Raw genomic sequence first — 13,628 nt, forward strand, 5'->3', positions numbered from 1 at the left:
AGATGCCATCTCAACCAGTCAAAATGATGATTATTAAAAAGTCAAAATACAACACATGCTGGTGAGGCTGCAGGGAAAAGGGAATGCTTATTCATTGTTGGTAGGAATGTTAATTAGTTCAGCCACTGTGAAAGCAGTTCAGAGATTTCTCAACAAAATTAAAACAGACCTACCATTCAACCCAGCAATCCCATTACTGGGTATATACCCAAAGGGAAAGAAATCCTTCTGCCAAAGAGACACATGCACTTTTATGCTCATTGCAGCATTATTTATAATAGCAAAGACATGGAATCAACCTAGATGCCCCTCTGTGATCAATTGGATAAAGAAACTGTGGCAAATATACACTACGGAATGCTATACAGCCACAAAAAAGAACAAAAATGTCCTTGGCAGCAACTTGGATGCAGCTGGAGGCCATTATCCAAAGTGAGTTAACGCAGGAACAGAAAACCAAATACCACACATTCTCACTTATAAGTGGGAGCTAAACATTAAGTATACATGGACATAACGATGGGAACAATAGCCTCTGGGGACTACAAGAGGAGGTAGAGAAGTAGGGAGGCATGGGCTGAAAAACTACCTTTTGGGTACTATGCTCACTACCTCAGTGATGGGATCATCCATACCCCAAACCTCAGCATCACACAATATGCCTGTGTAACAAACATGCACATGTACCCTCTGAATCCAAAATAAAAGTGGAAAAAAAAGATTTCAGGTTTATACAATTGTGAATGGGAAATTGCCTTGGAAACCTTAAATATTATTATATACAAGCTTAAAGTGATGTTATTGAAATTTTAATAATGTTCACAGGACTTGGTTTAAATATCATCAGTTTTCTTTCTTTTGTGAGCAATTGCTCCATCCACTCATCACAATACTGAGGATGAATAAACAAGGCACTATAGAAATCAATCTAATTATAATCTCTAACTACTTTGAAGAAGAAATAAAGACAAATGTGGGGGAAGTTAGGAAGAATAGTAAATGTTATACAGCAAGTGTTAATGGAGACGGTCTCTATCTGATGAGCTTACATTTCATTTTTATTTTGCCTGAATTTTCCATAATGACCAGGACATGCCTTTAAATAAGCAAATGACATTTAAAATTACAAATATTTTAGTAAACATAACAATACTCATGGAGGAGGCAAGAAAAAAGAAGTAGAAAATTTAAATTAAAATTGAGCAAAGAGTAGAACTTGGGAGCAGGGAGATGACAAGGGATATGAGGAGTGGAGGTAGGGTGGGTGAATAAGAGCTGAGGGAGAAAGTTCTTTGTGGGTAGGTGGAAAAGTGGTAGAACTTGGACCATTGACTCAAAAGGTGAGTAATAGCTCTAGGAAGACATATAGAAAGTAGTCTGAAGCCCAGGTTGGCACATAAGCACGAGCTGTTAGGCAACAGCAGTGACACTCCCTAAAGAAAGACTGAAATGCCCAGAACAGGACAGACCAGCTCCAGCATACTCAACTGTTCTGGTCCTGTCTGCCAGTATTCTGGCTACTGCAAAGTCAGCTTCAAAGAGAACCCCACGAAATGGGTGAGTGATGAAAAGGTGAAGTTAAGTGGCACTGAATTCCAAGAGACCACAATGTACAAGGATCTCCAGGACAGAATCTCCAGCATCCAGGAGGAGCTTCTGCAGGTATCTGGACCACTCACAGGCAAATGGCCCCCCAATCCCTGGCCATCCCACACTTCCTATTGGTTGCATTAGGGCAACCGATCAACTGGAACAGCAGCCTGCAAGGCCTGGCTCCACAGCTCTGTAGCTGCTCTTGCCCAGTCCTTAATCCACAGAGGTTGATACCTGAAGTTTGGGCTTTTCCTTTGTAATGTACTTTTATTGAAAGAGTCTCAGTGGGACAGCTGGGAGGAGGTAGAACCTGGGTGGGGGGTGTAGGAAGGTGCCGGGGGTGAGGAGGACAGGCACCTGGATAGCAAATTTCGAATTGAGAGAAAAGTGGGCAAACAGAGAGGTGGTGCACTGGTTATCAAGCTGCTTTACATGCCAGACAGGCACAGGGACTCTGAGACCTGTTAGGGTCCTCAAATGGGAGACAGGAAGGGCCTTAGATTTAATGACTCTTCTTTTGTCCAAAAGCTAGACTGTGGCCTAAGCAATTAAAAGCGTCCAATCTCTCTCTTTGTTTTAATGGTTTTAAATGCACTCCAAGAGAGCCTTGCCTCGCATATTTTTTAATTGGGTCTTATAGGGTGTTGAGGGACAAGAGTTGTAAGAGAAAGATGCCTGGATCATTAGAGGAGAAATTGGAGAAGACCAGAGACAAGGGAATCTACCCCTTCAGACCACTATAGCTGAAGATCTGATTAATGTTTTCAACATTTGAAGCTGCAATGGATTTTAAAAGTGAAATTTCAGAGTTGAGCATAGTTCAATACCAGAATGGTATTTAAACTTTACCAAGTCACAGGGTAGTCATAAAGATAAATTGCAAGTTAAGTTAGAATTAGCAAGGGCAGCTTTCAAAAGCTATAGAGGCCACTCTAGTCAGTCTAATAGGTCGCATTAAATTCTGAAAAGCCAAGGTAAATTACTAATTATTGTTTTACATTTGATGTAGAGGAAACAGGTTTTGAATAGGCAATGTGTGAATCCAAAATTACATCTTGTAAGTGCATTGGTGGTATCGTGGTGCACATGGCTGCCTTCCAAAATTACATCTTGTAGACTATATGCATAACCTATATTAAATCACTAAATGACCCCATTTAAAGTCATCATGTACAGCAAACACTTGCTTCCTTTTTATAGGATTCACAGCGTGATTTCAGAGTTATTTACTTTTCCTACATTGTTGGTCAGAGTTTGTTTATTTTATTATAAAATAGGGAAAAATAAAACTGAGTTTAGGAAAATTACTAATGCAAACCAAGGAAGAGTAGATTGTAGTATAATTTGTGTTTAATTTTCACTTTTTCTGAATAAATTAGTGAAAATGCTCATTAAAAATCTTTGAAAACTGTAGATGAATTTAACAAGAAAAATGGAAAGCACACAGAGAAAATCAATGTTAAATATCTGGCATTGGGGTGGATGTAGATATAGATGTACAGTTATATGTGAATAGAGACTTAAATATGTGAGTCTTTCTATTGGAAAATTTGTGATTATGAAAGAAATTTCCTTAGTGTTATCTAGTCCATAACGCAGTTGGAAGTTATCAGTCAAAATAGCGTTAGAGAAAGTCAAAAGTGCCATGACGCAAGCGTCTTGATTGTTACGGAAAGAGTCCACAGACAGGAGAGTGAAGTTAGCAGATCCTTAATAATACTGTAGTACTTCAAGGTGCCCAACTCTAAGTAAGCTAAATTGTTTAGATGTTAGGATACTTGCTGATTCTCTTTGGTGTTTAATTACATTGAGGCAATGGTTACAATGCGATCCAGGCAAAATTCTGTAATTTTTCTAATCCTCTTTGACATGAATGTTTTTCCTCACCTTTCACCCCTCCTTTTTGACTTCACAGAGATGATGTCATCCACCACTAATAAAGATGCAGGGACCTTAGATATGATGTTGGGATTCATTCCTAATTTGTCACAGGAGCTGAAGGCAATTCTGTCTGAGGGGTAGCTGTCACTGAGAAAGGTACTACTTTCCTGACAAAAGAGAAGTGAAGCTGATGATGCCAGTAAACTATGCTGTGAAGAATGTTGTGACAAAGGGACTTTTCTGAAAGTATGCACAAAGTAAAGTAATTGTGAACTTCTTACCTAACCTCCTATGTATTCTCCATGAAACATTCACTGATGTCCAATTCAGTGACCACTGATTGTTAGAATGTGAGAAATCATTATTAATGCTTACATGTTTCACTTGCTCTGTAACACTATAGTCTTTTCACTATTGTACTTCTATGAAATTGATCTTTTTTCTGCTGAAAAAGTCTCTTTTTCTTTTTTATTAATAGTATATGTAAATCAATTGCTTTTGAATCTCATTGACCACATAATGATTATAAAAGCTTTATTACTTTAACCAACATAATAACTTTTTATACACAACTGACACCAACCACATATAACAGTTATACATTTATTTAATCAATTTTGTCAACGTATACTACATGAACACAAAACCACAAACACTGCAATATTTTACTTCATTGGAAGTGGGAGGGTTTGGGGCTTAGTGAAATATTATTTGAAAACAATCTGAACTGACAATAAATATATTCAGATTTTTGTGCCCAAATGAACTCAACTGTTTCTCTAGTAAGGTTTTTTATGCTTTTAAATAAATATAGCATCATAGAGATAACTGAATAAATAACTCATTTTTTTGTCTTAGAAAGAACTAGCGAGGAAATGGATTCAAGTCTACCATTTTAGAATTTACAGAACATTTACGTAAGTAAAACAAACCATGAAATAATATGAGCATTTCTTAGAGTTGGTAAAGCATCATGGTATCATTTTTAAATTTAGTCAGTTTCTTCAACCTCTGTATCCATACATATTAGCTAGCCTTTACAGAGAAAATGCACTTTAGAAAAAATTTACTTTAGAAAAAGTAAATTGCTTCAATCAAATGTCTGTAAACAGAATTATAAGAGACTAACATAGAAGTTCCTATATTCCAAAGTTCCATACATGGTCAATCATAACCAAGGCTCAAAGGTTTATCATGTCCTCTCTTAGTCCCTCCTGGAGAGCTTCTTCTCATTGAGAGAGCAGAGAACGACAGAATGTAACTGTTTGGGGAGAAAGCCAACATGTTTTAAGAGTTGTGCTTTCATGGTGGAACCTTTGTTGCTCACTGTAACTCTTGCATTCAGACTTACTTATCTGCAGTACACAGCTCACTGTCCATTCCAGAACACATTTTCTCCAAGTTCATCCTTAACTGATAACACTGAGGGCTGTCACTATTATCTACTATCTACTGAAGTAGTTGCCTCAGTCTGCACCAGTACATACTCCTACTACTAGCCTATCTTTCTCTCCATTTTTCCCTCTACTTTCCCAGATGTGTCATGACCCCAACCTTTCTTATTCCCAAAGACTGTTTTTGTGCAACAGGTATCAATTTTAAGGCACAGTCTCTCACGTGCAGAAAATATCCACCTTTCTTCTTTACCAAATCAATAGCAATCCCAATTCTGTTACTTAGTAGAGAATTCAACATCAGACATTGTTCTAATGGGGACACCCATGAAGGTGTGCGCTGAACCCAGGGTGTTAGCGCCAAAGCACTAAGACCCTTGGGCTGCACTGTCCTCAATGGCTACCACTGCAACACTCAGTGCAATCCCACATGGGCCTCTCACCTGTGTACTTGTGTCCCTCACTGGGGACAGAAAGAATGCTGACAAGGATCGTATCTCTTCCCTTGGATAGGGAAGTTTCAACCTCAGGGTAGTTTAAGGAAATAATCATATTATCTCCCTTCTGTTTCTTTTTCTGTGTCTGTCTCTGTATTTCACTCTCTCTCTGGCTCAAGTCCTATCAGGGTTACTTGTAGAACTTTTTATATGTCTTTGGGCATTTATAAACAATTGGAAGTGCAGCTTTAGGCATCTCCTTTCTAGCATAGCCCTTCAAAAGTAAGCTAGACAGGCAAAAACCAAGGCCCAGGCAGCCTGCTTGAACTGGGGGGAATGGAAATGTGAGACGGAATAATACAGTATCATGCCAAGCCAGGATAACATCTCAAGAAATTATCCTAACACACACACTGATCACTAACCTTTTCAGCCTTTCCTTCTCCCTGGCATTAGTCCAGATGTGAGGGAAAAATGATAATAGATGAAGTTTCATAATTTTACTAGTATATGTAATTTAAAATCTCTTAACCAAGAAATGTTCAAAGCTTTGCTTCCTGGAGGACATTTGGAAGATATAAATTTCCCTTTATTCTTAGTTTTAATATTCTTTATAAATCAGTGTGACAACTGAAGTAAAAGGACAGACTCCTAGAATAGCTCTAAGGCCCTACTGTGAGATTCCCAGGGTGGATGTAACCAAGAACCTAAACTGGTTTAAAACAAAAGAATTTTTTTTTTCTCATGGTTCTGAATGCTGCAAGCTAAAATCCAGGTGTTGGCAGTGCCAATGTTGTTCTGAAAGCTTTGGGGAGCATCCTCTTTTCTTCTTCCTAACTTCACATGGATTGCTGCTGCTTTTTGGCATTCCTTGGTTGTAGCTGCAGCTCTTCAATGTTGTCCCTCTTGACACATGGTGCTCTCTGTTCCTTTGTCTTCACATTATCTTTGTGTAAGGATATCCATCCTGCTGAATATAGGGCCCAGCTCCAGAGGGACCTCATTCTAACTAACTACATCTGCAGCCACGCAAGGGTCTATAAAGGTCCCATTCTGAAATACAGGTATTTATGGTTTCAGTGGATCACTTCGGGGACACAATTCAATGCATAACAGAGCCTGGAGAAATCCAGACAGGACAGTCAGGGTGGTGAAGAATACGCTCATTTACCTCTCTTCCCTCCCTTGATACACAGAAATAAAAATAAACCACTCTTCTGAGAAGACACAGGGCAAAATTTTCTCCTGGGACTACAAAATGGTACAGCCACCCCAGAAAATGTTTTGGTGACTTTTTAAGAAAAACTAAACATGCAACCATGCAACCATCTTACAAACCAGAGATTATATTCTTGAACATTTTCCCAGAAATTTAAAATTAATATTTACGTAAATTCTGCAAATGAATGTTTATATAGGCTGATTTGTAATCGCCAAACACTGCAACTAAACAAAATGTTCTTTATGCATGTTAGTTACACAAACTGTGGTATATCCACACCATTGAATAAGATTCAACAATAAAAACAGCCAACTAGTGACAAGTGCATCAAGCCGCATGACTATCCAGAGATCAGGCTGAGTTTTTTCAGTAACTCCAGAAAGTTACACGCTTATGATTTCATTTCTAAAACATTCACAAAATGATAAAATTTAAAACTGGAAAATCTTTTTTTTCAAAATTTAAGGAGTGGGTTAGGGCGCAGGTTGGAAGTTGGTAGGACTTTGAGGAATCCTTATGGTGGTGGAACAGATTTATATCATGACTATTCAACTGTCAATATCCTCATTTTGATACGTGCTGTAGTTTCATAGCTGTTACCTTTTGGCAAAACTGGAAAGCGTCTAGTAATTATTTATTACATTGGCATGTGTGAATCTGTAATTATCACAAAATTTAAAATTTAATTTGTTAAAAACCAGAAACTTCAGTTTTAGAAGTTGTTAGGGATTGGATGTAAATTGTTTCCTGTTGTCAAGTCAGGCAAAACAGTGAGGAATTCACGGAAAATATGAAGTTGTTAGTAAGAAATTGGTCATGAAATTTAAAAAGTGGCAGATATGATCATAAATCAAAATGAGTTTCTCTAAGAACCTCTGACTGGATGAAGTGGAGACTGGAAGATGGTACAGATAGAAGGCTATGAGGAAGGGAATTCAGAAAAGAGCTTCAGAACCTCAGAGACCATCAGCTACCTGGGATAAAGCCAGCGAGAGTGCTGTCTGAAATACTGATCGCAATCCAAAAGGATGAGGACAATGCCCAGTAAAGTTAAGGCTAGAACAAGACAAACATGCTGCCCCAGAAGTAAAAGGCAGCTTCCCAGATCGAGCCTGTCCCTGGCCCATGTCCCTCATCCCTTCCTCTGCAAAGTTATAATTCAAGATGATATTTGGGTGGGGACACAGAGCCAAACCATATCAGCAGTAATAAGTAGGTACACCTTAAGTAGGTAGAAAAAGAACAAGCCAGAAGAAGGAAGAAAAAAAAAATGAAGATTACAATGGAACTAAATAAAACAGAAGATAGGCAAATTCCTTGAACCCAAGAGCAGCCAAGATGGCGGAACAGAAACAGCTTCACTCTGCAGCTCTTACCTAGAAGGATGAAAATGGAGAGTGAATTCTGCATTGTCAATTGAGGTACCAAAATTCTCTCACTGGGACTGGCTAGGTAGTTGGTGCGACCCACGGAGAGTGAGAAAAAGCAGGGTAGAGAGAGGGCCCACCTGGGAGCTGCATGGGGCAAAGGGAACTCCCTCCCCCAGCCATCTGGGGCAGTGATGGATTGTGCTACCCTACCCTGAAAACCACACATTTGCCATGGATCAATGCAACCTGCAGATCAGGAGGTCCCCTTGTGAGTCCATGCCACGAGGGACTTGGATCACAAGCACAAAGCTGTACAGACTCATGATGGTGGCTGGGGTGGGTGGCCACTAGAGCAGGCACTGAGACACAGGAATATTTGCATACTTCAGCTTTGGAAACTCCCGCGATGCAGGAGATCCATCCACTCCCATGGGAAGGGAGCTGAAGCCAGGGAGCCAAGAGGTCTTGCTCCCACGGAACCCCACAAGCTAAAACCTACTGGCTTAGAATCCTCTCTGGCCAGCACGGCAGGCTACAGACTGCCTAAAAAGACTGAGTTCGTGGGGGTGAGGGGGTGCTGCCATCACTATGGCTGCAGTCCACAGTTTTCCCATGCCACTGGTGCCAACGAGACTCAGCAGTCTGAATTGGGAGCAATTCCCCAGAGTGCAGCACAGCAGCTGGGTCAGTTTGTAGCCAGACTGCTTCTTTAAGCAGGATCCTGATCCCCTCCTCCTCACCAGGCAGGGGCCCCCGCTATGGGAATCTCAGCATCCCCAGCCAGGGGTTCATGGACGGAACTCTGATATCCCTGAGAGGAGCCCCTGGGAGGAGAAGTGGCTGTGGTATTGTGGATCAGCCATCTTAGTCTTTTCTGCCTGCTGGCTCTGAAGAGTAAGGGCAGCCCAGACAAGGGGGATTCCCACCAGTGCAGCACATCCACCCTGCCAAGGGGCAGCTAGATTGCTTATTTAAGTGGGTCCCTAATCCTGGTCATCTTTTGAAAGAACCAACTTTAGTTTTGTTAAACTTTTCTATTGTTTTGCTAGCCTCTATTTTTAAAATTTTTTGTTGGACTTTCGTTATTTCCTTCTTTCTGCTAAGCTTGGGCTTACTCTGTTCTTCTAGTTCCTTGAAATACAATGTTAAGTTGTTTATTTGAGATCTTTTTTGACATAGGTGCTTATTACTATAAACTTCTCTCTCAGCACTGTGTTTGCTGCATACCATAAATTTTGGTATGTTGTGTTTCCATTTTGGAGTTTTTGAGATGGAGTCTCACTCTGTCACACAGGCTGGAGTGCAGTGATGCCCTCTCAGCTCACTGCAACCTCCGCTTCCCAGGTTCAAGCCATTCTCCTGCCTCAGCCTCCTGAGCAGCAGGGATTACAGGTGCCTGCCACCACACCTGACTAATTTTTCGTATTTTTAGTAGAGACAGGGTTTCACCATGTTGGCCAGGCTGGTCTTGAGCTCTTGGCCTCAAGTGATCCACTCACCTCAGCCTCACAAAGTGCTGGGATTACAGGCATGAGCCACTGAGCCCAGCCTGTCTCAAGATATTTTTTAAATTCCCTTTACATTTCTTCTTTGATCCACTGGTAGTTAGGAACATGTTCTTTAATTTCCACATATTTGTGAGTTTTCAAAAGTTCCTCCTTTTATTGATTTCTACTTTCATTCCATTGTGGCCAGAAAAGATATTTGATATTATTTTATTCTTCTAAATTTATTAGGACTTGCTTTGTAGCATAACATATGATCTATTCTGGTGAATGTTCTCTGTGCATTTTAGAAGAATGCATATTCTGTTGCTGTTGGATGGAATGTCCCATAAATATCTGTTAGCTCCACTTGTTCCAAAGTATAGTTCAAGTCTTTGGATGAGTCGCTTGTGGGCAGTATATAGTTGAGTCTTTTTTTTTTTTTATCCATTCAGCCCTGTTTTTTGATCAAAGAACATAATCCATTTACATTCAAAGTAGTTATTGATGGGTTAGAATTTACTACTGCATTTTGTTAATTGTTTAGTGGTTATTTTGTAGATCCTTTGTTCTTTTCTTTTTCTCTTGTTCTCTTTGTCATTAGATGATATCCTGTAGTGGTATGCTTGATTTCTTCTTTTTTATCTTTTATATATCTACTATAGGTTTTGCCTTGTGGTTACCACAAGGCTTACATTCATCTCAGTATGATTAATATTTTCCGTTCTCAAAAACTTTACCTGATAAAGTTCTGACTAGGACTCATGGCCCACTATAGTTTGGACATGAGTTATTTTTTAAGGAAGGTGATTAAATTTTACTAATCTATATTATATCAACCATTTAAAAAATCCAATTGGCAGTTAATTTCACAGCATTCATGGATGCCACTGGGAAGCAGGGAAAAGATAGGGAAACGGAAAATTAAGAAAAAGACATAGAGTCAGAAGACAGAAAAGAAAGGGAGAAAAAAATAAAATTGTATAGGGAAATGGTGAGATCACTGATAAGCTTGCACCTGTGGCTTCAGCATCCGGAACCTTATTCCTGAGACAGCCACCGAATGCCCTCTTGTGGCCGAGAGTACATCCTTCCACGCCAACACACTAATAACACAGAACTTCATTTAAAATGATAAAGCTACCTATGCCGATTGCGCTTCGCTTCCCTGCCCCTTCCCTCCTAACTGAGCAAAATTATCTCACCTAAATGAGCATTTCATGCTGCATGCTGTTATTCTTACAAGGCAAATCCTCTAGGGGTCCCTGTCACAAGTTAATTTGGTAATAGACAATCCTCTACATTATCTAACCGGAAGAACCAGATTTCCATCCCAGGTACCTCAAGACAGCATCCCTACTTCTTTTTTCTGGAGATTGAGGCTAAGGCCCATGCCTCCCTGTGAACCAGTAGGATTTTTCTGAAGAAGCTTTGAACCTGACTAAACGCACATGGCCATATGCAACACTTAAACGTTTCACCACATATTTCATTGCCAGCTAAATGCCAGATCCCGGGGTACAATGGAAAGCAAGAACAGACGCAGGCCCTTGCCTTCATGAAGCGGGGGTCTCAGGAAAGAGGTTACACGCCCACAGATGGAAACAGGTCGATTAACACCGTGAAAGAGATGACAGGGGGTTTCTGTGAGGGAGACGAAGCTTCATTAACAACCTGGCAAACAAGAACGAGAAACGCATTCCAGGTGGAGGGAGCAACACTTTTTAACCTACGTCATCAGGTAACAGGGGTCCTATGTTCTCACGCTTGGTGAGGAATCTCCCATTGAGGAAGAAAAGAAAAATGAATCAAACTAGGGGGTGGCGGGGTAGTGAGGGGATTTTTGGCTTTCATTTTAGGAGCCAGGGCCTGCTACCTTCCACCACCTGAGACCCCTGAGCTGGCGGGAAAGCCTTGACGCAGCCGGCGCGCGCCTTCCCTTGAAGTTCTGGCGACGCCCCCACGCGCTCGGAATTCCATAGTGTTTGTGCGCGCCGCTCGGCCTGGCGCAGGCGCAGACAGGGAGCAGGGTCCGGCCGACCGCCATTGCACAACGCGGAGGACTAGCCTGGGGTCACAGGGATGCCGCGGCTCCTCCGCTTGTGCCTGCTGTGGCTTGGACTCCTGCTGGTTCGGTTTTCTCGTGAACTGAGCGACATCAGCAGTGCCAGGAAGCTGTGCGGCAGGTACTTGGTGAAAGAAATAGAAAAACTCTGCGGCCATGTCAACTGGAGCCAGTTCCGTTTCGAGGAGGAAACCCCTTTCTCACGGTTGATTGCACAGGCCTCGGAGAAGGTCGAAGCCTACAGCCCATACCAGTTCGAAAGCCCGCAAACCGCTTTCCCGGCCCGGGGAAGAGGCACAAACCCAGGTAAAAATCGAAACCGAAGGCGTGTTTGTTCACCTCTGTATATTTCTTATTCCTGCATTTGCTCTGCCAGAAGGTGAGCTTCCCCAGGAAGTGGAATTTGTGCCTAGTACACAGCTCTTTAAAAAATTGTAAAAGACAGTGTATTGAAAATATACAAAACTTCAATGAAGCGCTTTTTTTTTTTTAACTTGGAGGAAATAAATGTACACTTGTAAGTCTACATATTTATGTAAGAATGTTGTTCCTTTCTGGAGTGCCAGTCATCTGGCAAACTCCTTTTTGTCCTTCAAAGCCCAACTTAAGTATCATTTTCCCTGTGAAGTCATCATTGACCTTTTCGTAGCCAATGGCTCCATTGTCCTTTGTACCACAGTCTAGCACATAGTTGTATTTGACTGTCGTCATTGGCTACAGAATCAGCCCAACCTTGTAGAAGATAAAAATGCAGAGTACCTTGTTCAAAAAAGCAGGAAAGGGCCATGAAAATAAAGGTAGTAAAATATAAAACTGTTTTCCTTACTTGTCCATATCCCCTGGTCACGTACCAGGAGATAGGCCTGGTCCGTTCTCCTATCAGGCTTCATTTAAGAGTTTACGTACTTGTATTTCATTCACTTAAAGTTTCAGAGGTAAATTTATTCAGAACAACAAAGGAACATTTAAACCAAATGCAAGGCCTGTGTGACTACATAGGTTTCAGTCCCATAAAGTCAGCCCTATATACCATACTGTATTATAGGGACTATTTCATGCATATTTTTGTCCGAAACGCCTAGCAGATGGCCTAGCACATCGCATGTGTTTAATATGCGCTGAATTTATACTTGATGCTTTCAAGCAGTCTGCAGGAAGGATATTCTTGTTTCAGATTCATTGGTATATCTTACTATGTTTTTACATTTTGTGACTAAGACATTTTAGTTCCAGTATGATTTGTCATTTTAAAAGAAATTGCACTTTGTTTATAGTGTATCCATAGGAAGAAGATTACTGCCTTTTACAGTAATTCAGTTGATTTGATTTGGACAAATCTTGTAAAAGTGAAGATTTCTGAAATTAAGGAAATGAGTAAACTATCATGCCAAAAAGAGACCCTAATGTAGAGGACTGAAAAAAGTCAAACAATGCACATTGTAGGCACTCATTAGCTTTTTTGGAATGAATGAATAGAATTTATAAAGTCACTGTTGCTGAAAGAATAAAAACTTTTAAAGACAGAAACCATGAGACTGATTCATGATCATTTTCAAACCGACCCATCAAACTAACCCACATACAAACCTCACCTTGTCCTTCTGTTACAATGAAGGAAGTGTCTCTCCCCAGTCTTCTACTTCTACTTTAGTTCAGTGACTCTCACGCTTTAATGTGCATATGAATCATTTGGGAATCCTGTTAATTTACAGACTCTGAGTTAGTAGGCCTGGGGTGGGGCCTGAGATTTTTCGTTTTTAACTAGCTCCCAGGTGCTGCTAGTTGGTGGCCCACACTTTTGAGTAACAAGGTCCAGTTTACTGTCTGTCTCTCTCTTTTTTTTTTTTTTTAAAAACTCCTCTTTCTTATTCTTTTCTCCCAGGAGTGCAAGGAGAGCCTTCCCTTTCTGCTTTATGTTGGGTGGGCATTTCTCTCACATCAAATACTGTGCTTTCACTACCTATGCTATAATACTGTAGTCAAAATTTTATTTTTAGACCTCCAAGCTTGAGGCTGTTATTTAAAGAGAGGTTTGAATGCCTTTTCTCAACAAAGTGCTCTAAAGACAGTTTTCTTAATAAAAATGTTCAACCTTAAAACTCAGCTTGTTAATGATCCCTTTGTTTTAAGTATTATTTACACTCCCCTGGAAGAATAAATGTCATTAATAATGAGCAGGAAG

General features: G+C 40.5%; 1 protein-coding gene across 2 annotated transcripts in view; it reads left to right on the forward strand.

Moving 5' to 3' along the window:
* The first annotated feature begins 1,078 nt into the window (after positions 1-1,078).
* The window catches only part of INSL6 (insulin like 6), an 82,428-nt gene continuing 69,878 nt past the window's right edge, over positions 1,079-13,628 (forward strand). The window contains exons 1-4 of one of the 2 annotated variants that reach the window (XM_054658655.2): positions 1,079-3,630; positions 4,333-4,391; positions 10,881-11,122; positions 11,241-11,752. In XM_054658655.2, coding sequence (XP_054514630.1) covers positions 11,464-11,752 — 289 coding nt within the window. In that variant the 5' untranslated portion in view covers positions 1,079-3,630; positions 4,333-4,391; positions 10,881-11,122; positions 11,241-11,463. Of the gene's footprint in view, positions 3,631-4,332; positions 4,392-10,880; positions 11,123-11,240; positions 11,753-13,628 lie in introns of those variants that run through there. The other variant, XM_063788742.1, reaches the window with a different exon arrangement.

The sequence above is a fragment of the Pan troglodytes genome, chromosome 11 (assembly GCF_028858775.2).
Source record: "Pan troglodytes isolate AG18354 chromosome 11, NHGRI_mPanTro3-v2.0_pri, whole genome shotgun sequence".
Lineage (NCBI taxonomy): Eukaryota > Metazoa > Chordata > Mammalia > Primates > Hominidae > Pan > Pan troglodytes.